The sequence below is a fragment of the Leuresthes tenuis genome, unplaced genomic scaffold (assembly GCF_036924035.1).
Source record: "Leuresthes tenuis unplaced genomic scaffold, fLeuTen1.0.hap1 SCAF_14, whole genome shotgun sequence".
NCBI lineage: Eukaryota > Metazoa > Chordata > Actinopteri > Atheriniformes > Atherinopsidae > Leuresthes > Leuresthes tenuis.
The window spans coordinates 21016012-21043945 of NW_027325368.1; the positions used below are offsets into that span (position 1 = coordinate 21016012).

General features: G+C 41.6%; 1 protein-coding gene across 4 annotated transcripts in view; it reads right to left on the reverse strand.

Annotated features, from left to right (window-relative positions):
• Window positions 1-816: 816 nt before the first annotated feature.
• Window positions 817-27934, reverse strand: part of carmil3 (capping protein regulator and myosin 1 linker 3) — an 80750-nt gene continuing 53632 nt past the window's right edge. Inside the window, exons 21-40 of one of the 4 annotated variants that reach the window (XM_072364244.1) lie at window positions 25201-25373; window positions 24378-24446; window positions 23912-24005; window positions 21649-21747; window positions 21412-21531; window positions 17848-17961; window positions 17164-17339; window positions 16997-17084; window positions 16277-16402; window positions 14894-14960; window positions 14256-14443; window positions 13517-13596; window positions 9211-9330; window positions 8167-8332; window positions 6325-6706; window positions 4207-4310; window positions 3907-4120; window positions 3591-3662; window positions 3149-3268; window positions 817-1545 (exon numbers count right to left, since the gene is read on the reverse strand). In XM_072364244.1, coding sequence (XP_072220345.1) covers window positions 1505-1545; window positions 3149-3268; window positions 3591-3662; window positions 3907-4120; window positions 4207-4310; window positions 6325-6706; window positions 8167-8332; window positions 9211-9330; window positions 13517-13596; window positions 14256-14443; window positions 14894-14960; window positions 16277-16402; window positions 16997-17084; window positions 17164-17339; window positions 17848-17961; window positions 21412-21531; window positions 21649-21747; window positions 23912-24005; window positions 24378-24446; window positions 25201-25373 — 2613 coding nt within the window. In that variant the 3' untranslated portion in view covers window positions 817-1504. Of the gene's footprint in view, window positions 1546-3148; window positions 3269-3590; window positions 3663-3906; window positions 4121-4206; window positions 4311-6324; window positions 6707-8166; window positions 8336-9210; window positions 9331-13516; window positions 13597-14255; window positions 14444-14893; window positions 14961-16276; window positions 16403-16996; window positions 17085-17163; window positions 17340-17847; window positions 17962-21411; window positions 21532-21648; window positions 21748-23911; window positions 24006-24377; window positions 24447-25200; window positions 25374-27934 lie in introns of all 4 variants that reach the window. The other 3 variants (XM_072364245.1, XM_072364243.1, XM_072364246.1) reach the window with 3 other exon arrangements.

The window sequence follows — 27934 nt, forward strand, 5'->3', positions numbered from 1 at the left end:
ACAAGTCCAGTCGTGAACGCAACTAAATATTCCAACTGTCAGTGGTCTTATAACAAAGTGGAAGCGACTGGGGATGAGGTCAGCGGATGCTGAGGCGCACAGTGCGCAGAGGTCGCCAACTTTCTGCAGAGTCGATCCCTACAGACCTCCAAACTTCGTGTGGCCTTCAGATTAGCTCAAGAACAGTGTAAAGAGCTTCGTGGAATGGGTTTCCATGACCGAACAGCTGCATCCAAGCCGTGTACATCACCAAGTGCAATGCAAAGTGTCGGATGCAGTGGTGTAAAGCATGCCGCTGTTCCGTCGAGCCGCGTTTCCCCTGTACCTTGGCCAGTGCTGAGCCCAGCTGCTAGCGCCTGCTTCCTGCTACGGTGTAGTCACACTCAACCTATTTTAAGGCCATGGGGTTTTCTTTTCCATGGCAAAACAGTTTAATTGTACCATTTTGACGACACACGTTTGTTTTTAAAGGATTGTAACTGCTGAAGTTGGATTTTGACAAAAAAAATATTCCTCTGAAAAATATTAGGTAGGAGAACTGGATTGAAAATATATGAAAAAACAATGATCTGTGAAAGACCTTCAGAAAGCCTCGAGAACTACTGCTCAAGAACAGTTTGAAAGTTTATATTTTCTCTTTAGTAAATAGAGTCTGCTGTGGCATTCCTGTCATTGTCCACGTCTTTCTCAAGGTTATGTAGTTCTGCTTTAACAAAGATCCTCTATGGAAAATAGGTGTCACTGACTTTACAACATAAATATTTCCACAGGCAAATGCATGTCGATTAAATTTGAAAAACAATCCACTTCCTTTTGTAAAGTCAATTTTATTCATTTCGATTCATAGAAGCATCTTTAGAAAATATACTCATTTTCAGGCCCGTAAAATCAGATTAAAACGACCTTCTGACGGAGTTGAGCACTCTTGAACGGATGGGAAAGCTAAATTCATGGAAACACGTCTCAATCATCAACGCCAGCATACACCAAAAGCATACTTACAAATATCAAATTATATATTATCACAAATAAAAACATGATTGTTAACTGGCAGAGTTACCACAACGGTTAGTGCAGCTTTATATTCATCATCTACACATCTCAATAGAATAAATACAGTACAAACTCACTTTTAGTAGTCACAGATTGTCAGTAAAAGATGGGGAGGGAATGAAAAGATATGTTTTCAATATTAAATGATTGCACGAAAGCATAAAGCAACAGTTCATAAGCATCCTGGAGAGACACAGAGCTACTGAGTGTTTTCATGAAACTTCCCACTATGCTTGAGAAAACCACTGTGAGTGCAAGCAGTTGGGGGAAAAAAAGAAGAAAAGTATACAGTACATGCATTTTCAGCGACAAATGGATGAAAAGAAGAAAAAGAAGCTCCGGTTGAATCCTTATTAGCAGAGTTCATACAGCTTTAGAAGCTCGTCTCGCTCCAGTCCTCCACGTTCCAGTGTTCTTTCTCCAGCCATCCCCTTCCCGTCCTCAAGTAACGTCATAATGCATCTCTGTTACCGAGCTGGGGGCTTTCATAACCTACAGAAGAAAATGTAATTTGAGCACAAAAGTTTAAAAACTGCAGTCATGAAATGAGAATATTAACAATGGATCCAACCCTCTGCAATATAAAGAGGAGGCTCCCATTCAAAAGCAGATGTGTGAATGCATAAAGTGATGATACAAGAATCTCAGCTTCAGTTTGACATCTTGATTGGAGGAAAGGGTTTTCGAAATGAAGATTCTTTAATATGTAGCACTTTCTCTCTCCTCGGGGACTGAACTTAAACCATAAATAAAATGTTCATTGTCGGATATGCTGGGTCGACTCCTCTCCAGACAAGTCCGACCTGTCATCTGGAACCCGTGGACGTCAACAGAAACCGGGTTCCCTCCTTTGTGATGCTGACAGGGTTTTCCTTCAGTTGTCGCTTTTTCAGGGATCTTTGTGTCTTCAGTTTTGCCTTCAGCAAGAAAAAATGCACCTCCTATGTACTGAGATCAGAGAACTGACTCAGGCATTGTAGAATATTCCACTCCTTTACCTATGAACTAGTTTTGGGCCATTTGTCCATCTGAATTGCGAAGCACCGTCCAACCAAAACAGTACAAACTCACTGTACAGCAACTCGTGTTCTACTTAAGATGTTATACATCTTGGAACATGATCTCTTGTATGTCAGCTTGTTTTTGCTGCCCTCAAGTGGCAAAATTTAGATTAAGAATTCCAGCCATTTCTCTACCACCAACTTCTCTACAGTCACAGTTGACATCCTCTGGAAAAGTTGAATATCTTACGTTTAGCCTCTCATTCTTAAAGGGTGTCAAACATTGTTCAACCCCAACCCAAAACACTCCTCTTGACAAAGTCAAAGGAGCTCATTTTGGGTTTTCAGTGTATGCAGGAAGTAAAAAACGTGACTTTTGCTCTGAATCTGAAGTCTGCTTGAGTCACAGGTCACCACTCTGGTTTGAACTATTCAATAAAAGCAGCTTTTATGTCACCATTTCTGACACGTACGCCCCTCCTTTTCACGCTCAGTGTTGATATTCCCTGCTGCAGATTTTCAAACATACAGCTCTGTGTGACAAAAGCATTTGTAAATGGTTTCACCATGTTGTTAAGTCCCACGGAACTCCACCACCATAGGGTTCTTTTTCAGCTCCACACTGTTCACAACTCAACCTGGCTGACAATTATCACAATAATGGAACCAAAGAAGAGAAAATAGCTCAATTCAAAGCACAAGCGATTCAAGAACTAATTTAAAACCTAACAAAAACAACAAATTATTACTCATCCATATGCACCCTCGCACAGGCAGTGACGGATCTAACTACAGGCAACAATGAGACATATCTGGAAAAAAGTGTTAATACACCTTTAAATTGTTTTAGGATCTCTTCTTTTTTCGGCCAGTTATAAAATGCTGGCACATGCATGCATGCATTGAGTAAGTAGGGTATGACTCATCTGTGAAAACCGCTGTGAAAATAAAGATGACGCAAATTTAAAAAAAAATTAAGAAATAGATCAGATGTTTCATACAGCAATAACAAGGGGGAAAAACATCCACAAACTTTTCTGGATTACTTTGTTGTCATACCACACATATGGGGAGGAACTGAAACAGATACATACACCTGGTCCCAGCAGGGCAGTCCAGAGATCTGTTTCTGTACTGGGGGATACAGGGTGTTTTCACAGGGAATCTGCGATCTGAAGACCTCTCCAGATCGTAGGGGATGTTCTGCTCCATGCCTGGGGAGTGGGGGGGTGGGGTACGGCATGAGACACACACACACACACGCGGTGGGGTGTGGGAACACCAAAGGGGAAAAAGCAGTTACGTGACACACAGCGAGCACACTCTACAGACCTGGGAGCACACATCAAAGAATGGACTCACACTGATTTCATTTGATAGAAAAGAAAATAAACAAAGGAATCACGCATTTGTGAGGAATTCTGAACAAACGCAGCAGGGTGTGCATTTGCGTCCAAGGGGCATGACTGCATGCAGACAGTGTCATCTAAAGTACAACGAAGTACGTGAACCGCAGGAGTGTCAGATGTACAGTACCTATGTCAAATGAGTTGGACTTCCTGGTGTGATGCGATGTCGCTCGAAATCCATTACGGCCTCCCTCCTCATCTGAGATTGATGGGGGGGGGGGGGGGGAAGAGAGATATCACAATCCATCATTTTACTTGGCCTGCCCATCTGACTTTACCAACATCACTGACAACATACTCTATTGGAAGGTCATGTGGCAGTTTGACCTTAACAAGTACAACTGGGCTTTTAGGTCTTAGCAGTTACTTTGAAAGGAGAAGAAACTCATGAGTCAGATACGATACATCACTATTTCTGAGTATCAAAGGACTTATTATAGTACCATGAGTGATGACGGCAGGATCGGAGGTCTCCACCCCAGGCCTGACAGACGCTGTGGGGCTCTTTTCCTCAGTCCCCTCATCTTCACTGAGGAGCTGAGCAGCAGGGAGACCCCTCTGGTCATTGGTCAGGTGTTCTGGAGCAGCAGATGAAGTTTTGGGCGAAGTCTTGCTCTTTTCCGGAGAAGTTTTGTCCCTCGAGAGGTCTGTGCTGGGCTGATGGAGGAGCACAGGAAGTGGTTATGTGACAGAAAAATGTATTTTCTTCTCTTACTTTCCTTTATTACTTGTCGTAAAAGCACCTTTCTGGGAATGAGAGGACGCTGCCCCTCTGGCCCTCGCCCTCTCGGCCTCTCTTCCTGCATTCTCTCTCTTTGGTCCTCCATCTCCGTCCTCCCTGCCTCTTCTGGTGACACAAAAACGCAGTAAACACACCTGCCCAATCGTTAATCAAAACTTTGTCTGGAATTTTCCGAGTGAAAACGCCCGAAGCAGGTGTACACATTTTTATGTGTATGTGCGGAGAAAAATAAGCCTCGACTGAAACACGCTGTGGGGAAAAAGACTGCAAAGTAAGAGGCAAACAAACAACCTAGAATGATGCTGTTCACCTTCAGTGTGAAGCTGCGTGTGCTGCATTTTTAGGAGATGGAGAAATAAATACGCAATGTGCTGGCTACAGGTTGCACGTGTAAATATATGTATACATCTTTTCTTTTTTCACATGACCAGATCAGACATCTGGCTGTATGACAGATCTCTTAATTCCCTCTGTGTGCAGTCTGAGCCGCTCCAGAGGTTTCTCTCATTAAAAAGTCTAGATTTGAAAGTAACAACAGCCCTTAATAATGTCTCTCTGTAAAGGCAATCTCCCAGCTGGAGCAGCATGCCGTTGGGAATGATCCAATCCAATCACTGACCAATCTCACACTGAATCCCTCATTAAATCTGTTTTTTTATTAGTTTTAGATAATTTTACTCCACGGGACTGTGATCAAAAGCACATGACTGGGATTCAGAATTCTTAGCTGGCATCTATACATGTAGATCCAACAGCCTTCTATTAGTGTCAAATTTAAATAAGTGGTTATTATTATGATGAGAGAGGAGTTGCATTATTAAGAAAGAATGTCCTACAGTTACAGCAATGTGCAAAAGTTGTGAGTCACCCCTCGTTTCTTTAGCTATTGTCAGGAAAATGGAAGATGGGTGCAGCTGTTATCCAGAATATAAGACAAAATAAAGAGTTTGTACAATTCTAATAATCTTCAAAGTCAATATTTGGTATGAGCTCCTTTATTCTTCAACAGCCTGAACCCTCTTAGACGAGCTTTGTCATTTCTTTGAGTAGTCTTCAGGAATAATTCTCCAGGCTTCTTGGAGGACATCCCAAAGCTCTTCTTTGGATGTCAGCTGCCTTTTGTTCCGTTCTCTGTCAGATGATCCCACACTGCTTCATTAATGTTGAGGTCCAGGCTCTGGGGAAGATTCATCCCTCCATAAGACCTGTTACCACTGATTTTCAGCCCACTTCTTGTCATTTGGCATAGCTCAGCCTTTTCTCCCTGTTCCCCTTCCTTAAGAATGGTTTCTTGACAGCCACCCTTCCATGGAGACCATTTCTGAAGAGGCTTCAGTGAACAGTAGATGGATCAACTGAAGGTCCAGATGCATCTCTCAGGTCCTGTGTCAGGTCTTTGGTGTTTTTCTGTTTTGTTTTTATTTCTAAAAAGAAATATACTGATATACTAGTATATTCAGATACTGTTCATCTGCTGTAGATAGTTTTTAGGAGTACCGCCTTCTTTGGTCTTCCACTTGTCCAGCTTCCTCACATTTTTCAAAGACATACTGGACATCAAGGCAAGTTGTGAGCTCGTAGCTCGATAGGAATTCACTTTGTTGGTGAAAAACATTTTTCTGTCACTCAAACTGGGCTATCTAAACCCTCCTTTGCCAAGTTGTCTGTTAGGTGCAGACAAAACAATGGTTCATCCCTTTATATTTGTTTTTTTTTTCATGCTTGAGTGATTCATTGGACAGTATTAAGTCACTTCAACAAAAAGCATATTCCTCTGAAAATGGTTACGTACAAGAACAGGACTGAAATGAGTGAAACAGCAGCTGATGTCCCAAGAAAACTTTGAAAGACCTTCAGAAAGCCTGGAGAACTATTGCTCAAGGTAACTTTTAACAGACTGCAAGAAAGTGACTGCTTGGAAGCAAAATATAAAGAAATGAGGGGTGGCTCTAGACTTTTGAAGAGAACAGTAAAAAAGTGCATGTAGATCGAGCCAAACCAGCTTCTTCCATTCTAACCTTAAAAGTATTCCAAAACACACCCTGAATCTTTCCTGTACTCAGCTTCTTTGGCTCACCACACTGAAACGGAACTTTAATTGCTGTTCAAGTCGCAGTACCTAAAGTCTCCTGCAGGTGCCTCTGCCTCATCACGGCCAGACTGGGCTTGGTGCTCTGTGGAGGTGGATCTGGCCTCGACCCACAGGGAGTCACGCTGCCACCGCCACCACTCTGCACGTCCTCCTCAATCTCAGCGCGTGAGTCTGTCAGGGGAACAACCCTCTCCTGCCTGCCCGTCTCCATCTGTCTGTCCGTCTGTTGTTTGGAGGGCACCACATGGCCGTTACTCAGGGTATCTGTTGAGGGATCTGAGATGTCGATCGATATGTCAGCATCGATGTCAGCATGGTCTGATGCTTTGATGTCACAATTGCTGCTGCCATCAGAGTCGTCGATTTCTGCCCCGATGCAGCTGTACACCATGCTGACCAGATCTGTGGACTGGGTGAGGACAAAAGCAACAGATAATAATTAGTCGAATCATTTAACAGACTTTTAAGTCACTTCAACAAAAAGCATATTCCTCTGAAAATGGTCAGGTACAAGAGCAGGACTGAAATGAATGAAACAGCAGCCGTATGAAGTATAAAATACTGAAGGATAAAACCCTACACACATGGATGTATTGGTGAAAGTAAAGTCCAAATTTAAGACTTAATATCTCTGCTAAATTCAAGTAGAACAAATTAGAGGAGCCCTCATTTTGCATGGGACGTCCTCAAATCCCCTTAGCGTTTGCTGAGGATCTATGAAAGCCACTCTGAGAGGGTTGGAGTCACCAAAACCCATTTGAGCCTCTGAGTGCGTGTGCAATTAAAAAAAAATGATCATATCGTCTAAATTTCACCAAAGCTACACAAACCAAAGACAGAAACAGGCCAGATGAAGCAGGTGGTGGGCACAGCATGTGGCTCTGCTCTGTTTCATGTCACACAACAATAGTGGAACTGAGAGGACGATGCTCCTATTTAGAAATCCAGATTACGAAATAGACCGTTAAACTTCATCTTATTTCATTTCGTTTCCTTCTCTCATTTGGCTTATTTGAATTTAGCAGGGATATTAAGTCTTAAGTTTGGACTGTACTTTAGCCAGAAAGGTCCCTACTGGGATACACGATCTCATCTTTCAGGAAGTCCTGGTCAAGATGGCAGCAAAAATGTCACACAAAAGTTTCACGTAAAATTGGCGCCGTTTAACTAAACTGGCAGGTTTAGCCTAACAAAAAAACAAGTACAGAGAGAAGAAAAAAAAAGGGTTAGGGCCATACCAACTAAAACCACCAAATTTCTCCTCCAGTTATAAAGTACAAGTATATAAAACAGCACTGTGTTTCCTTTAGGGAAGTTCCTTAAACACTTTTAAACTAATGTAAAGACCGAAGTGTTTTTAAGATGATGGCGCTTTGAATCACCTGGAAAATTAAACAGTTTTGCTCATCGAGTGTCCTCAGCTCAGTTACCCGTGTGCAGTAGACGCTGGGAGTCAGAGTTAATCTAATTGTTGCTGGGACTGACTAACAGATGTTTAGACACCTAAAAAAACGTCAGTCTGAATATTCTTAGACAGCAGTTGTGAGGCATTATCTGGAAAACCTTATCGAACCACAGCCTGATGACTCACAAAGTTTCAGCTCAAGTTTGACAACAATAGCACAACAAAATTAATCCAAACGGAATTTAGAGAGAGAACATGTGAAAGATTAGACAAAGCTGCCCGCTCATTTTTAATGTGTCAACTATCTTTTTGGGGCAAAAGGCTTTTACAGAAGTGGACTGTGCGAGCAGCCGATTAAACAGAACTTTGTGCGTCTGTTCCACAGATGTTAGCAGCTGCCTCCTTTCACAGAGTTTAAATTTCACCTCTCAACTGTAATAGTTGTCTTCATATAACAGCTGTACCTGTCTTTGGGTGAGACAGGGGGGGCTGACAGCCCTCAAGCCATGAGCAGACACACCCTGAGTTAACCGTGGTGATGGCATGGCCCCGTTTGCTCCAGGAACAGTGCCCTCCAGCCTCATGGTATCTTTTGGGTGCTGGATCATTGAGTAGACATTCTCTGAGGCGCTGCTGGAGGAGACAGAAAAAGCTCAGAGTTGAGTTCTTACCTGAGAGGCAGAGAAGCGGTCAGCAAGTGCGCGGCCCGAATCGTCTTCAAAGTGCACCACATCAGCATGGATTAAATAAGCCAAACACAGATCATCCTCATTATTTTTCCTATGCCATAAGCTTGCATCGCATTGCAGATAATGGAAGAGTGACAGCCCAGATGCTGCTACACCTCCCACACACTGCTGCTGTTACAAGAAAGAAAAAAAAAAAAAAAAAGGAGAGTCCAGCCAAGGGAACCATCTAACCAACAGTGACCCATAAATCTGCGGGTGAAACATCAAAAAACCTGTTTTCAAAAAGATAAACTCATCGGGGCTGGCCTTCAGATGTCAACCCTTCCTGCTGTAAAACTTGGCCTCCGTGTTATGTGTTTTTCTGGTTTCACAGCAACATTGTTAAGCTGCAGCGGTGCACCTGCGACTCGAGACACACTTTGCCTCCCATTTGTTAGCCTGTGTAGTTTAATGGTCACGTCTGCCAGTGTGCGCCAGCTGAGTGTCCTCTATCTTGTGCCGAGGCATTTTTGAAAATACCTTTTTTTCTTTCTTTTTTTTGTTTTGTAATCTGGCACAACAGAAAAAAATGATAACAGCAGACGGTAGAATTGCAGTCATCTAACAGCCATGAATTCAAAACAAAAGAAAACAGATGGACACAAACAAACTTTTTCTTCCCCTGATATATATATATCTATATATATATATATAATGAATCTGAAGTAACATTAATGCCCAGCTCTGGATTCATTTAGCAGACACCGGATTCACCGGGTCTGAGCACTTAAATATTACTTTAACTCCCTCCTTCGCTCAGCTCCGGTGCTGCTCACTCACTCCGAGTCCTGATTGGAGACGGTGGAGTTGCGGTTCTTGCGGAAGCCGGAGAAGATGGACAGCACACTGCGCCTTTTCTTCCGCCTCAGTGATTGGGTCTGATGGAGGGACGACAACTGACTAAAGGGGAGAGAAAGAGGCAGAATATATAGTGGGAGGGATTAGGTTATTGGTTTAAATAAGAACAATCTAATGCATTATGTTTAAAGTTAGATGGCATTTTTTGTGGGATTGTACCTGTATTCTACACAAATCACTGTCAACAGGCTGACCCCTGAGTTGACAGCAGGCCACACCGTATGAACTTTTTTATTCTGAACTGCATGTAGAGGTACAGATGGCGTCCTATATTTGAGAGCGAAATAAGCTTTGCTGCTTTAATGTTCTTTTTCTCTTTGGTCTTGTACCTCTGTGTGTATAAAGCACACTCTACCATTGTCCTGTACTTAAAAACCCATGAGAGGTCATCTACCATTTCCAAGTGGTACAAATTATAAGTGCTCTTCATTTTTGACCAGAATATTTCAAACCCTGATTAATGCCCTCGAGCTATAAAACGCCAAATAAAACAAGCTGATCAAAGCTAGCTTCCAGACGACGGGAATGTGTCAAAATATGACATTACCGTCACGGTCGTCAAGTGGAGGAATACCAGCAGTCAATCATTTTACTTTTGATTTCTAACTTGTTGAAATTTAAAACACATATGCTCCTCACATATGTTCCATTGCTGGTCAAACCTTTCCCTTCTAGAATGTTGCATTATGGGTAACCTGGTTGCGGCTGATTCCCAGCAGAGGCACCAGCGTATTCAATTCTTTCTCTTCAAAAGCTACGTTTTGTGGGGGGTTGATACAGCAGTTTTCTGTATTCTTTTAAGGAGGTTGGTCTGTAGATAAGCAGAGAGCAGACCAATATTAGCTTAATAATTGAGATTACATCAATGTCTGAGTCAACGGGAGGAAAAAGCAGGTCACACAATGTGCAGTGGTGTGTAAGGTTTTTAAGGTTTGAAATCAACCTCAGAGCTCCATGGTAGACCACATCCAATGCAATTAAGGATTTCAAAGACACAGGCAGGTAAATTACACATAATCGAGCACAGACCAAAGTGGTGACAACAAATCTCCCTATGGCCTAAAAACAGACTAGACTTGATTCTAAATAACTAACTTTAACTTAAGTTTTTTTTCCTTTAATCACATGCTGAATGTGAGAAGAAAGAGAATTGCCAAGCAGGATTCCTATTTGAATTAGGATAGTAACTCAATCTCATGGCCCTAAAAAATAATACTGCAGGATCCAGGAGCCTGTACAGCATTAAGAAGTGGACATGATTAGGTGTACAGGCAGTACAGTCATCACTGTATCATCTGCATCAAATTGGAATCGGCATTAGATCAATTTCAGTTTAAATGATATAGTCAATTTAAAGAAGTGGTCCCAGAACTGAGCTTTAAGTGACACCATTGGTAACACCGAGGTAGCTAAAAGTAATAACTTCTATCTGCACACACTGAGATCATTTTCAGAGCTCACATATTAGTTTAGCAATAAAACAAAATTCAAAAACAGTTGTTCACATTGTAAAAAATATGGCTTTTATTTCAAGTTAGCAAAGCGTTACCATCTGACACATTTAACATGTGCAGTGACGGCATCGTTATGCAATCACTTGATGAGTGTCTCCACGACATTTAGGGGTTGGTTGCTAACTGTGTCTCTGTACTGTTGAACAAGTAGCATTTGGTATGTTCTAAAAGATAAAAAAATAAACAAATCATTTGAAATCTGAAAACTGTCTGAGTAACTGAAACAGTAACGGTTTTGGCCGTACGTGAGGTCAGGTGATAATCTGAGGCTTCATCTCCATGGTGACTACAAGTATATCTTTGCATGAATGTTAGTTAAAAAAAATGAGTTACTGTCTCTTCCGTTGGAATTTGATCATATTTCTAGTGTACCTACAACAAATAACACAGTCCACCTTGTTGTAAACTAATTTACTATTTTTTGAAAAATGTCCGACAAGCAATTGTTTTGCCACTGACAAAATATAATACATGAAAATGATAATTTTACATAACCACAGTTCACTTATGGACACTGGACAGTGAGAATAAAGATGATTGAAATTTTAAAAATGTGCTGAAGTTAGTTGTAGTTATGGAGTAAAGAGAGCTACAAATTATCCTTTTTTTCCATGCAAATGGGACCCCCTTTGATGATTCTATGCCCAAAGGCTTGAGGATCATGCTACTCAGTCATCACTGATGAAATGTGACATTAAGACTATATCTGCAATGCAGATTAGGAAATCTAATAGAAAAAGCAGTGCTGTAAGAATCATGCTGCTGTCCTCAGCTGCTAATTAGTATAAGTATCCATTTGTACTTTATATTTAGAGTTCATTCACGCTTCAGTAAGACCCACCTCACCGACATTCTCATACTAAACAGCCAGATTTATATCAGTAATCTAGGCCCTGTGGATTAAAAAGTGCTCACAGGATTCTTTCCACTTCAACAGAGTGTTAAGTGTACTGATATGATGATAAATCTCATTAAAGTAAATTCTCATGTGCAGACGCATTACATTTAGTCATTTAAGATACTTTAATCCTGGAGCCGATCCCAGCTGTCATTGGGCGAGAGGCAGGGTACACCCTGGACAGGTTGCCAGTCCATCACAGCACTAAGTACATTTAAGTGTTAATTGGATTGAAATATTTTTTAAAAGCAGAGCACAATAGAAAAAAAAAAAGCAGAAATTTGGATAGAAATTCATCTCATAACGGTCAGAAATATGTATCATACTATTTACAAACAATTTCTTTCAAAACCAATTTCTTTTTTAATTTTCAAGCGTAAAGGAACTTTACAAATCCACATATGGTGAACTGTAGAATATAAAAACAACACTTTGCAAACATATGTTTGACCTCAGTCTCACAGATGTGACTGTTTTCACACTTGAAATGCTTGCTGTGCATGTGTGCATGCATGGCTTGACATGTGGATCCTCGTGATCTTCACAGACGCATGAGTGCATGCTACGTTTAAGTGCTGGTGGAAAAGCAAGCCACCTGAAATGAATGGGTCATTTCGCTCTGTGGTAATAAAGAAGATCGGAAGATGTTTCTTCAGTGAGTAACTGAGTTACTTGTCTCTTTAGGCTGATCAAACACCATGTGCGTAGCATGCCGAGAGATCTGCTAAAGAGCACTCTTGTCGTCGAGGTGCGAGATAAACATGGCATGTAACCAGAGTCGGGCGACATACTGAGTCAGACACGGCCTCATTCTAATGATTAATGCAAAACAGCATGACCGAGAAGATGTTACGCAGTCAGAGAAGGACAACTTGCCATCGATCATGACACCCAGGTTTCTTACAGCTTTGTTGCAGAGATATTTTGAAGCTGGTGATTTTCATTTCGAATTAAAACAATAGCTCGGTCTTAGAAAGGTTTAGTCAAAGGTTACTTTCCCTCATCGACACATACAGACAACAATAAATGTAAAATGTTCTCTTGATCATTTCACATGATTAAGCATCTTTAGAAAACTATGACATGATTATCGTTTAAATCCATACTTTCTAGCTTGTAGATGTCCTCTCTCAACTTTGAACATTTCAATCCTGGTAGAAGAAGTGGAGGACTATTATTTATATATATATATATATATATATATATATATAGAGATAGATAGATATAATCTATCTATCTATTGTCTGCACCAAAATGTTGCATATCTTCAAGTCTGTGGTGGAGAGCGTAATTCTCTTTGCAGCCATTAGTTGTGACAGCGGCATCAGAGCAAGTGACCCAAAGCAACCGAACAAACTGTAAAGGACGGCTGGCTCTGTGCTGGGAACTGCTCTGGAACCGCTGGAGTTAATAATGTAAAAAAGAAAGTAGATGAATACTGCACACCCTCTAACGTTACGGGAGGTCATTCCTGCCAGCAGCAGTGACCGTAGGCAGTGACTGTTTGTGGGAAATCTTTTAGAGGTAATTACCTCTCATAAAAACAAAAGGTCCTGAGAGTAAAAGCAACTCAAGCAGGATCTGTTCACTCGCATCGCTTTCAAAGACAACTTGAATCAAATTCTGTTGCCATTAAAAGAGTCTGCCATGCATCACGGGACATGCCTGAAGTAGCTAAATAATGAAATAAGAGGTTTCACTGGTCCACCAGATGTGAAGCTGAGCTCCCCGTCATATGTAACCAATCAGGTGTCGCTGTAGTGAGGAGCTGCGATTTATTACTGCTGGACAAAACAAAACCGATCTGGGATTCTACCTGTCAGGAAGAACTCTCTTGCTGTAGAAATCAGGCAGTCCATCCTCCAGCATACTGACTCCTCCATTCTCAGAGCAATGCTGCGTGCACACACACACACACACACACACACACACACACACACACAAAACAGGAAACAACAACAATGTCATTCTGCCATGTCTACAAAAACTGAAAGGTTGACAAAAGGCATTTTAAAAAGCTGGCTGGCAAACTGGAATCCGCTGCCAAAAGTCTGTTTATAAAACACTTCTTATCACACAGCCTGACTAAATTTGTACCGATTCAGAAATAGGCTTTTACAAAGTCTCTTTCACTCCCTACACAACAAAAGCCGCTGAGTGTGTCGGTGCCCTGCGGCCCCATGGGGACGGTGGTACATGATTAACATTTGAGGCACATGCAACAGTTTCCTGCTTTAAAAGAAACTTATATTTGGAGAGTGCCTCTGGCAACAAGCACCAGATGAATAACATCACACATGGCAGCTAAGGGATTATAAAGTAAAAAGACAGCTAAGAACTATACATGCTGGGTTTTTCGTCTCACCTCCTTCACACTTTTGTGAAAAGGAAAATGGACTGAGCTCCGTGCTGTGGAGTTCAAAACTGGGTCAAAAATATCCAGTGGCACCGAAGGCTCAGTGAAAGCTTAGTGTCATACACAAGTCGAAGTAAACTCAACCCTCTGCCCACAAGAGTTCAGAAAGGGTTGCTGCCATGCCACAGCTTCTACTCACAGATTCGGGGGGAAGGTGCACGGCTCTGTGTCTCCGCGGTGGGCGTGGCCTGACGTGGGTCACGTGGCGCAAGGGAGAACCGTTGGTGGGGAGGGTGGACAGACTCTCCCACGATGCCGAGTGAGTGAGGGATGCAGAGTGGGGAGGAGCAGAGGGCGTAGGAGAGGGACTGGGCTCATCACCTAAACCTTGAAGAATGGAAATTAATCGTGACAAAAATCTCATTACGTTCTGACCTGCGGCACACTGCATATTAGCCCGGCTCTGTCCTCTTTGATTCATCTTCAATGTGAGGTCAGACCATAGCTGCAATCACTCATGGAATAATTTGTTGCTAATCAAATACGAGACTTCATCTTTGGAAACGACCGAAATAAAGAAAGAAGAAGTTTGCTCGTCTGAGCTGAACACGCTGCAAACGTATTAATGTGAAGCAGGGTTTTTCCCTCTTATTAAATAACAATTAAAAACACCATTAACACTGGCAGAGGAAAGTATTAAATATTGAACAACACGATCACAGCACCATCCCACACCACTGTTGTAGAAGAAATACTTTCTCATTAATTAGAGATGGAAGGTCAGCTGAACCTGAGCCCACACTCTGCTTGCATACACATATGAGGTGAAAAACTCACTCAGTCTGGTGGAGACAGGACGAATTCTTCGAGTTCTAGAGCTCCGCTTCTTGATAGCCATGGTGTCCTTTTAGCACAGAAGATAATGGTAATCAGAAAAATAACTCTGAACACTCTTGGCTGGGTTCCACATGTATAAAGTCGTGAAAAATTACAGAAAAACTGTCATTGGTGCAAAAAAATAACAACCTACAACAGAAATTAAAAGCAGTGTGTAGAAAAAGTGAGTCCACCCCATGATCCAACAGCTTGTAAAACCACGTTTGGCTGCAAAAACTTGAAGTAATCATTTTCTGTAGGATGTTATCAGTCTCTGACATTGTGGAGGAATTTTGACTCACTCTTCAGTACGTTACCTCAGTTCATGGAAGGTTTGCTGACATTTATGAACAGCTCTTGTAAGGTCCCACCGAAGCCTTACAGTCAGATTTAGGTCTGGACTCTGATACCTTGATTCTTTTCTTTTAGACATTCTGTTTGAGATTTGCTGCTGTGTTTGGGATCATTGTCCTGTTAATGACCCAGTTTCGGCCAAGCTGACAGATTACCTCACATTTGACTCCATAATATTGAGTTCATGCTGGACTCAATGACTATAGGTGCTTAGGTTCTTAGGCTGCAAAATAAGCCCAAATCATCAGCCCTCCACCACCGTGCTTGACAGTTGGTATGAGGCGTTTGTGCTGATATGCTGAGTTTGGTTTCCTCCAAACGTGCTGCTGTGCATTAAGACCAAACATCTCCACTTTGGTTTTAATCTGTCCAAAGGACATTGGACAGACTACCCTTCTAAAACAAGCCATACTTTTTCTAATTTTCTAATAACTTTAACATTTAACATGCTAACTGAGGCCTGCAGAGTCTGAGAAGTACCTCCTGGGTTTTTTTTGCCCATTTTCTCAGATCACTGTACGGTCTGACATTGCAGTGAACTTGCTGTCCACTCCTGAGAAGATTGGCAGCTGTCTTGAATGTTTTCCACGTGTAAATTATCTTTCTCATTGTAGAATGGACTGCAAATAGTTTGAAAAAAGCTTTATAACCCTACCCAGATTTATACATGCCGATGTATTTCCCATTTAGGATTGCGTTAACACACACCTGAATGCTCCAGACCAGCAAACTGCCAATTTATTGGGTTTTATTGAGCTGCTCCCACTTGCGGAATGATTAGTTAATTAGGAACATTTGATTAGGGAAACCTGGCTGCTGCTTACCCTCCTAATTTCTATGAAAATTGTCAAAATTCATTTGTTGCAGACAATTAACTTACTTCATCAGTATCACATTCACAATTAATGCAACACAATTTTGGAGTAAAAGAAGCTCTCTTTTCACTTATTGAGGTTTCCTGCCACAGCACTGTACGTCTTAGTCACTTACAATTCCCAAGTTGACTCCAAAGTCTTCATCAGGGAAATCCAGAGACTCGACTAATCTGGATTGTCTGACTGTCCGTCTGCCTGTCCCGACTTCATCCCAACGCTTCACTTGAGACACCTGCCGCAGCTGATGCAACACACACACACACACACACATTAACATTCGACTCCATGCACATAAATTCTCAGATCAGTTACATCATTTCCTTAAAAGCAATCTCAGAGGACCAGCTAATCAGGCCCCTCCCTGTGAAGTTCAAAAACATAGGAAAGCGTATTTTGCCATCATTTTAGCAAAGTCAAAGTAGAATATGAATTAAATGCAATTTCTGCATCATCAAAGCAAAGGGAGGCATGACGGAGGACACATGGTCAGTGCAGCAAAACAGAACGAGACGGAACCGCAGAGGCAGTGAACGGAGTGCAAAACAGAGCAGGGCAGGCAGAGTTATTGCCAGAGAGGTCTCCTTTTATACGGTCTTTATTTTAAACAATTACACTTTATGGAGAAGAGAACCTGCAGGGTCAAACTGCGCCTTAATTTGCTTAAACTGAGTTCCTCTCATTTCTGCAAGCACAATATTCTCCTTAAAAAACTGTTCCAAATAAAATAAATAAATAAATAAATAGAATAAAAATGACTCAAATCTTAATCCACAACCAAACACTTTTTTTTCTAGAATCTACAAGAAGTCATGCATTAAAGGGATATTACCAGTACCAGTGTTTTATGGGTGGTGTAGAGCTCCTGCAAAATCTGATCCACGATGGAGTTGGTCAGGTAGGAGACCACGGACAGCTTCACCTCCCTGAGAGAATAACAAATCAATCAGCATTTTCACTTCTTTCAGTTCTCATATTAACTTTTTACGCCGCTGCGTTTCTCACTCCAGGGCTCTGTTGATATCCTCAGCGGCTCGCTCCATCAGGGCGTTGCGGATGGCCGAGCGAGGGATGGAGACTTGTTCGGAGATGGAGGAAAGAGGCGGACTGAGCCTCTCAGCGGCTGAGCAGGACATGGGGCATAACTCACGGCACAGAGACACCATGGAGTCCACCACCACCTGGACAGACCCCACCCAACCCTTGTGTCACTACACACACTTTAAATACTGTACATCCGACCAATTCTTCCAAGTTCTTTATCATCAGTCCATTCATTTAGCTTGCTTACATTTTCCTCCTTGTTGTATGTTCTACGTGAAATACAACTGTGATCATTCTCATGACTGTTGTTACCTTCATCAGTTGGAACTTTGCATTTTAGAGGTGCATCTTTACAACAAAACTGAGCAGCACAAACAGTTGTAAATGATGTATCCCAGTCCTCCCGAGGGCATATGCTGCTTTTTAACCCTTTTTTGCATATCGTAGCATAGAATTCCATCCAATGGGACCAACAGGGTTTCCTCCGTCTGAATTTAAATGCAACGTTTCTTTTGAAGTCAGCATACCTGCATTGTACACACACTTGCACGCTATTAATGCGCAATTTAAATGCAAAGTAGTTCACTGTCTAAAATACACACGCATCAGGAGAATACACGGCGATGGTTCAGCTTCCGGACCCACCTGCAGCTCCTTGTCGGCAGCCTTTGCCAGCTCTCCGGCCAGAGTGTCCAGGCGCTGCTTGACGGGGCCGTCCACCGACAACACGTGGGCCAACTCGCACAGAGACGGATACAGCTGATGGGAAAACAAGAGCGCTCACTCAGCAACTATTCCACAATGTGACATTCAGCTAACACAAGCAGAAGCCTTTTACATTCAAGTTTGTTCCCATGTAAATGTGCAAGAAGTCATTAAGGAACTTCTTAAACTTTTCACAGTTTTTCCATCAGGCAGCATACTGGTTGCAGCCAGCCAACGTGAAGCAAACGTTAACTGAAATCATATAGGAGCAAATTGTATTATGAACCTATAATAATGTAGACAGTGCTTGGTAATTTTGTACCATTTCTGCAGATTATCATAGCATTACCACTTAATGGCATACAGCATCTGTGCTTTCTTTGTCTAAATTTCTATCACCCAGCAACATCTCCTCATGCAGCACCAGATTTTGTGAACACAGTACGAATGCATCTTAATAAGCCACAATGCAGACAAATAGCGCTCATTAACACTGAACAATGAACCCACCATCATTCCAGTAGATATTACAGCAGTGTGTGTATATAAGTACAACCTTTTTCTATACTGCTTAGAAGTGCTAAACAGTGGAAAATGGGGTCCAAATAGGAGAGCACCGTTTCAGCTGGGTTCTCCTTTGATCGCGAGTGTAATTAGGGGGCCGAAATTCTCCACCTTTTAGTTGCTATACCAATTACCGAGCAAGTGCAAAAAGAGAAGGAATAACTTTAGACAACATGGATTCACAAATTCAAAGTGAATTGAGGCTCAGCAGTGGATGCGGTTTTCTAATAATAGTCAAATGGAGGAAATAGGTACATTATTAGTTACCAGCACATGTTACACTGTTAAAAAACGTGAGCTTGTTCCCACTGCCTCTCCGTTGGGTGCTCAGCCTGCAAAGTGGGGCATGTTTGTTTTTTTGAGGCTACGTACCGATATTTGGGTTATTAAAACTTGAGTGTTCAGTCTTGAGTGTTTGCTTTCATTTAGCGAAGCTGCTCTGCTGTGTGTACAGCTGCAGCATTTAAAGGGATATCTATTTGCTTTGTCTTCATTTGAAGCAGGGCTTTGTTGGAGGATCAGAAGTCTTCCTGACAAGTCACAGAGGGGAGCAAATCCTTCACCATCTAAAACCATTCACACCTCCACGGTTTTATTGTGGTTCGAGTGAATGCCACGTTGTGGGTTTTTACACGCCGTCGCTCCTGCATCAGTCAGCTTTAAACAAACTCGGTCCAGGTTCTGCGGTTGAGCAAGTGCAGTGACAAAATAAACAGCTGTCAGACGCAGAACAGACATGTTGTATATATAGCGCTTGCTTGAACTGCTATGAAATGTTTGAGGTCTCACTTGTTTCAGATGTTGAAAGATTTGTCTCATGACCCACTTTTGAGCAGCTTTTAGCTTGGCTCGCTCATCAGGATTACTTCCTGAATCTCCAAACAGAGAGCGTGCTGACTGCTGTCAACTGCAGGTAAGACACCAACTACTCTGAAGTATTTCACACAAAGCCACTTAAAAAAAACTAAGACAAACAATAATATCCGTTTAAACAGTGTTCGTGCTGAGGCGTGTGTTTCAGAGTGTTTTTGCATCTGAGCTTAGATTTAGGGGGCATTTGTAGCTCTTATTAGATGCTTTCTAAATCAAAAAAACTTTTTGAGCATATATAACACAACTGCTGGCCTGACGACTTATTAGACTGATTAACTTAGTCTAATTAAGACTTGATGATGAAAGACTCGTCAAGCAGAGACGTTATTCACAACTTGACAAGCTAAATTCTTCTAAATCGCTGTGTACAGACCCTTAAATAAGGATATCAATGAAACAATAGCATATGACAAATTAACCATAATTAGGATAATTGATTAGAACTCACTAGCTGGAACCCTTTATCATAATGAATGATCAGTCTTATGCTGGACTTCTAACTGATGTATCAAACTTCAAGAAAACACAGAATCTCTAAATGTCTTTGTTGGGTTTTAAGGTTAAAAGTTGAATGGCGGGAATAACTGTTGTGTAAAGGGCAAGCTTCCAGGCTTTAAGCTTCCAGGCTGCTAGTGGAGGAAATCGCTCACATTTACTCAGGCAGAGCTTTTAAGGTAGTTTTTCTTTACTCTCTCATTTGATACATTTTGGCGGAAATTAAGCACTTTCGACTCTCTCTTTCTGAATATTAAGTCTTAATTCAAGGCAAAGTATCAAAAGCTTGAAAGGACAACAAAAGCTTTTGAAAAAAACAACTCAACGTTGGCGATGTGCTCAGCGATTTCCAACCTTCTTTGGCTTCTGGTGTTTTACAAAAGCAGTGCGGAGCCAAGTCACATTTCAGATGTCTATAAATTGAAAACATCTCCACCAAATCACGTCTTTCCCCCCTAAATTGCTCAAATGTCATCACATTTCCCGATAATCAACCATCTCGGGATATTTCAAAGACTGAAGACAATGTCCGAAAACTTGATTCCATTTTTCTTCTTTATTAATCTGTTTTTTTGGTGTCACCGCGTGTAAAACTCCATACAAAGTAGCTTGCACAAGGTCCACCTCGAGCAGCTACAGCATTGCTGCTTCAGCTAACAACAGTTTATTTAACCCTAACTGATGCAGTGAGGAGCTTCTCATCCCTCATTTAACCTTGGGGAAAGGTTTATCCTGCGTTTGTGGAACAGATGTCGCAGTTCTCTCTTTCAGAGGAGTCAAACTACTGCCCTGAATCAAGCAAACAAAACAAATGAGGAGATTGATGAATCTACAAAGAACTGCCTAACTGTCTTCAGGGAGCATGAGACATCTTTTTCACACATGGAGAGGCCACTTCAAAGTCTATAAGTCAATACCTCAGAGAATCTTTGGAATTTGCTGGAGTCTGACTCATCAAAACAAGATCTCGGAGGAAAAAAAGTGAAAGCAGCTCTGGATGGAATTAACTGTTATGACACTGTGAGCTTACAGTTTCTAAATGATGCTATGATGGATGCATTTTGTTTGTTCTGAGTATCCCTGCTAACAGGGGACGTCCCCTGGATGTCATTTACAACATCTGCTGTTGATTGTCGCAACAACGCTCTCAAAAGGTTGTTATCGGGACACGCAAATTAGGTGATTAAACCGACTACCTTCATAAACTTTGGGTCACTTTGGGATGATTTACAGCATCACTCTCTCTCTAACCATTTTTAAAAGGTGCAGCCTTTTGAAATCCCGTAGTCAAAATGTAAGGTTTTCTTTAAAGAAAAAACAAAAAAGACTCAGCACTTCAGGGGTTAAGTGTAGTGGTCTGAACATATTGACTGAACATTTGAGTGGGCACATCTAATTTCTTTCCACCAGAGCATAAAGTACACAAAGAAACTCGAAAACACAGACTCTATAATGTAGTAAACATGTCTGTTCCACGCAATCTGTAGCCGTGGAGTTTAGGTTGTTGCAATTTACAGGTCAAGTCACACACACACCCACCCACACACACACACACACACACACTCCACTCACAGCTCTGGAGTTCCGGGACTCTTTGAGGATTTGTCTGGCAGTCTGGACGTCCTCTCCTTCCTCGCAGCCTTTCAGGACACAAACCTGCTGCTGCACCCGCACACACAGACGCTCCATCACCTGCATACAGGCAAAAAATTTATGTGTACTATTAGTTTACAAACAGAAGACATTCAGCCTGCTATCAAAATCCTCGACTCATTCACCTCCACGAGGACACACACACACGAGACACACCTGCTCAGCTGTGCTGGTGACGAGGCCTTGGTGCAGCCTGAGAGCCTGTTTCTGAGAGAAACGCTGAGTCTGGTTGTTTCTAAGCAGGGCACGCTGGATCTGTCTCATACGCACACACACACACACACACACACACACACACAGAGGAAAAGAACAGTAGCAGCAGAAGTTGAGATGACAGGTGTTTACAAAGTGCAGCGTGTGGAGACAGGAGACAAGTCCATTTGCATGGTAATAAGAAGACTGCAGAAATAATTTAGATCCCCAGAAATATGAAAGGGCCGCCTTTAATTTATTTTTTTGGACTCAGCAGGTGGAAAACTTTCACCGCATCATCATCTTCTGTAAAGAGAGATGGAATCAAGTAATCCGCAAGGACGTGTGAGTTTTAGATAATGTAAAAAACAAAAAAAAACAAAAACAGAGCGTAATTAGAGGCTTCACACGCGACACATTAACCCCAAAAGGGTCCAATAAGAACCAGAGAATCGCTAGGGCTGGTGGCACAGCAGATCTGATCCGATGTTAGAGACTCTGCAGACAGAAATGAAAGTATACACACATAAGGCTGCTGCTTTTTCAACAAAAAATCCATCAGTTTAACACGCCATGTGAACACACATGTTCCGTTAACTGCAGCTTACAAGGCAAGTGACATGCATTAGTACTGAGAGAGCATAACGACTTTCAGGCAGCAGTCAAAGTCTCTTGTCCATAAGAGCTCCACTGCCAACACAGTGTTTCCAGTGCTGGTTTGGAACCAACGCCTCACTTAGAACCAGTTCTGCTTTGACCTCCTTCATTCTGGGTCACTGTCACTGGCGCTGCTACGCCAGGGGCCAGACCAACCAGACCTCCTAAAAATGTTCTGACCGGCGTACTTCGAAAAATTCCACAGCCAGTGACATGTCACACCTGCCTAATCAAAGACAGAATTAAAAAAAACAACAACTGAGCTTCAACATGGCTGTAAAGAATATTGTTCCTCTTTTTCTTTGTGTTTCATGATTTCATATTGTCAGTCAGTATTTGTGAACGCTTCTTTTTTGCTTGAAAACAGTGCATAAAAGTCCTCTTTGTAGCACGTTATAGAAATGCCAGTCAGACTGTTTAATCCAGGTTTTAAAAATTATTCTGATGATATTAGGGCATCAGTTTGCAGGAAAATGAGACAGTCATTGTCATTCGTGTTGAAACACTGTCTCCCTGCATTGGAGTCCTCCACAGTAATTCAGAATATATTAGAAAGAGGTTTGAGCACTAAATAGGAAGAGAAGCTCAAAGTGACACAACACCAGGGCTCTGTGGTTGAGAGAAAACAGTTCTTAAATGTTATTAAGATGAATTAACTCTAATCTGGTGTAAAAAAAGTAAGTACACCTTCATTAAAAAGGCCACCAGGCAAATCAGCATCAAGCAAACTAAATTTAAATCTAAATCCAAAATGGAAATCATAATGCTGCAGTGGCATTCTTTTTTATTAATCATCTCTTTGGCAATATTGCCAAATATGTTCATCAACTTAGTCAACAGTGACTAACCCTAACCATCTGGTAACAAGACAGCTGAAAGCTTTCGCCTGAATTACAAATAATATAAAAAGTGATCAAGACTGCGGGGCAAGGTGTTGTCATTTTGACGTATGGCACCGCATGACACATCGAACTGAGAAACAGGGATGCTGACTCAACGTTATTAATACTGATCATTGTACAGCTTCTAAAAAATAAAAAGCAGAAATGAAATCTGCTAATATCAAATGAATAAACCTGCAAACTTTTGCTATACCAACAATCGATCACTAATACATGTTCCTGACAAGAAACTGACACTGAAACAATGTTAAAAGAAACTTGAAAAAAATCCTGGTTTCAAGCCATCTACAGATGAGTTTAGACAATGCATCTTCACTACATTTTTCAGTGAATTTAGAACTGGAAGGTCTCTTTCTTTTTTTCCAGCTCTTCAAGGCTAACATCGTTTAATGGCTTAAGTGAACTTATTGTGACAGCAGCATCAACATTTTTATTCAAAGCAGCTCTGCCACATTCTCTGAGCTGATACAGACTGAAAGGCATGCCTGACAATCTCAGTAACTTACTGTAGTAGCTTTTCTACACCTGCAATATCCAATAATAATTCATGCATTCTTATAATTAGTCAGCACAGTCATAAGACCCTTTAATCAATGTGACCCTCAGGTAATGCTGTTATGAAACAGAGCATGATTTGAACATGATGAAGAAACTGAAGCCCTCCTCACCTTGGCCAAGGCTTGGTCGGTCTTCTCTGGTGCGCCGCGGTACGCCTGACTGATGTCACTAAGAGGGAGGGGCATGTACTGCAGGGTAAAGTTGCTAAGTGTTGGAGAGAAAGAGGCACAAAAGAACAACGATCACTTTTGCAATAGTAAAGAGAGAGAATCGTGATAACAAGCACAAACAAGAACTGCTGAGGGCTCTTATAATAGCTGTCACCAATTCCCAAATACACCCACATGCCCTTATAGATACAGAGAAAAAAGTAAAAACTTCCCACCCACACATGTGTGACTGAAATGCGCGTTAGAAGACTGATGAAACGCCGTGAAAGAATAAACACTGTACAGAGATGGTTATCTGCCTCTTCATATGGGTGTGTGAGTGATCCCTTTTATGTTTATCCCCTCTTCAAGCAGACGCTTCCGTGTGTGTGTGTGTGTGTGTGTGTGTGTGTTGTGCTCGTCTTACTGCTCCAGTGCCCTTGCCACATCCTGGAAGCCTGTTGCAGAGGTGTTATTGCGGTCCCACGTCACACTTCTGAGGGGGATCAAACCGACGGGCAATGGGGAAAGAAAGGCACGGAGATGAGGAAGAGGAGGATCAGTTGCTGTCTAAAGCTCCTCACACCAACAGACACACCCGCACACTTGTTCATGCTGCATCATAGTTAAAATGCTTCTGTGACCGTGCAGCTGGGAAAAAAAGACATCTCAGATAAATTAGGAAATTTGTCTGGACCTTTCTTTTTCTACATGTGCAGAATGAGTCTGTAATAAAACATCTAGAATGAAAAAAACTGCTGCCATGCAACTAATGAGCTTCTGTTATTTTGCAGGGCACGTTCTCCACCTACACCCAACACTGTCTCTAGCTCTAGATAGTTACACATGCAGTCAATTCCAGTCCGTCTTCCCTTTCATTGATATTCCTTCTCTATCTCTCTTCTTCTACTTCCACCCCCCCGGTCAAAGTCATTTTACCCAAGAAATTGAGTTGTCAAGACCCAAATCTCTCTGTGTAGGAGGGCTTTTCCCTTCCTATTCCATATCCAACCATTTCTCATCCTAGCCATCTCTCTCGTTCCCATCCTCTTTTTCTGCATATCCAGTTTTCATCCGTTCTTTCCTCATATCTCAAAAACACACTGCATTTTGTTACGTGTATCCTCTCCTCTGTCTGACTTCATTTTACCCTCTCACTCATTCTGTCTTCTCTCCTCTTAATCATCTTTTTTTCGTCTTGCAGTCAGGATAATGATTAAAAAAAAAAGAAAAAGAAAAAAAGCACAAGCCTGAGGGTTGTGTTGATCTGCAGAGCTTTGCTTAGCATCTTTGCCCCGGAGTCTTCCAGGAGGTTGCCGCTTAGGTCCACCTTCCGTAGGCAGGTGTTGGAACCCAGGGCATTGACCAGCACTGTACCCCGCTGGCGAAGCCTTGAGTCAGCTAAGGAGAGGGACTGCAGGGCCTGAGGGATACAAGGAGAGCATGGTGGGGATATGTAGGAGGACTGATAAAACTTTACAGGGTTTCAGTATCTGTAAGTGGCAGTAGCTACAGTATGTTTGAACTGATGAGCGTAAATGTCATTTCTGTGTATGAAAAATATTGTAATTTGGAAATTATTACTTTCAGAAAACATAAACAGCATTTATCAGTTCTCGTCATTAATCACTATTAATTATCATTTGAGAGTGTGTTCTTTATTACTGCTGTAGTAAACTCTCCGAACCCCTCGATTGTATGTTCTAGTACAGACATGCTTTAGGTAGTTTACTAAAGATGTTCAAACTTGTATTTCAGGCTGGAATCATTACACTCGTATACCATCTCCATACACAAACCTGTCCCTCTGAGTTTGAAACATCACAGAAAATGTGTGTTATTAACCATCCAGCTAAATATGAATAATTCAAACAGGGTAGGCAAGTAAATAAAATTAGGTTTCAAAATCACAAGAAAACGGACGATGTTGTTCACTCTAAGATGCTGAGGGCGTAGCCGCTGGCGACTCTCATTAACAGATCTCAAACCAGCTTAAATGAACCACACTAATGGATCAAACACCAGAATTTGGTTTAAATGAACCAAACTGCTTAGATGTGAAATCAGAAACATACATTACATTTGTTAAATATTTCAGTCACCTTCCAGCTGTAGACTAAGTTACCAACATTCTTCCGCTGTGTAACTTTTACTTTCATGGTGCTGGCATCTCCTACCAACAATGCAGCTGAGCTGTCACCACAGCGAGCATGAGAGCAGGAGAGAGAGAGTCGATCCAGCTCTGATAAATTGTAGCAGTTGTGCATCTTTTAACCCCGTCTCTGGAGAAAGTTTGTGAGACTATTTGGTGAAAAATGGAACAGGTGTTGGCAATGATCCTCAACTCTTTATCATCAGGGTTCTGCAAAAAAAATCTATCATCCGAGCATCCAACCCCTCCTGTAACCCTATTACCTATGCTGAGCTGTGTTTGCGATATGGTACGAACTGTTAATTAGAGCCCTTCAATCTAACCAACATAAATTTGATTCTCTGAGCTGGTCTGAAGCCATACCAACCATCCATCTTGCCACACTTAAATAGGGCCACCAGAGAGCAAATTTTTCATCATCTAAAACAACTCTAACCTCAAAAATGTGAGAGGTTTCAGAGATAGATATTTTGTGACCGTGCTACATCTCGATCAGTTTTTTGCAAGTGTATTCCAAAAGTCCAAAAGTCCAACAGTCCACGTGTTGCAAAATGTCCCACGGCCCCACTATGTGCAACAGTGTAATGCAGAAGCTGTGCAAAAATCCATCGTAAAGTATTGACTTCAACTGCTAAACTTTTGCTGTTTGAGTGGTTTACGAAGGAAATGAAATTTGTTCTTCCCATGGCCTCTTTCTGAGTAGCTTTTAGCTTTAGCTCATTCATCAGAAAACCATCTGTTTGTCTAAACTAAAAGCACTCCGTCTTCAGCAGGAAAAAAAATGACTACTCATAAGTGCTGAACACAACTTCACAAAAACAAAACAACAACAACAAAAAAAAAAAACCTGAGAAATAATTCACTGCAGCTTGGAGCACCTCAGCCTTACAAATCCTGAAGAGAAAAATCAATGTAAATCTGCTCAATGGTCCAACTCCACAATTACAACACAGTTCTATGTCTTTAAAAAAAAAAACATTTGTCAATGACAGACTTACATGTTTTTAACGCAGCTGTCAGAATTAGCTTTACTCTGACTTTCGGTTCTTATGGAAACAAGCTAAGTTTCAAATGGCATTCACATAACTCTTTGAAACACACTCGCTCTCCTGGCCAGAGTTCAATGTGAAGATCGATATCACTCTCATCTCACAAAAATAAACAGAAACTTCAGGCTTGCAGTCAGTTTGGTTAGAGACCAAAAACATAAACATTTCATAAACATTTCTGCTTTAGAGGTTCTGTAGATGACAGTTGTTATCTTTACATAGAGTCAGGCTAGCTTCCCCACTCCCAATCTATGTGTTTAGGTTAACGTCTGGCTATAGATCTGTACTCGATAGACAAGTGAAGAAGCATATTTCCAAAAGGAAGAACTGTTTTTCATGCATTTTGAAAATGCAGTATTTTTCACGTTTGATGCTCGCTGCCCTTTTTCATGCCGGCTTCTCACAGCAATGAAAACACAGCAGTGTTGACCTCATAACTAGCTTGCCAACATCCGACAAGCTAGTTATGCAGTTCCTTTAAAAAATGCACATCTACACCCGCCAGTGTTAGTGTCCACGCGCACAAGCATCCGTTTGTAGTCTGTGAAAGAGCATCGTTGTGAGCTATCACCATCAACACTGGTAAATAATTGAGTAAGTGACTTGTCATGCTGGATTTGCAGAGCAGAGAAAAGAGAGAGCCTGGGGATTCTCGCAAATAAACCAAGACCAAATGAATCATTCGTCGCTCTCACAGGCAACATGACTTATGTGCATGTTTACACCTTGCATGTGTGGCAGGTGGGATATCGAGCTTGAATAGACATGAATGAGGACAAAGTG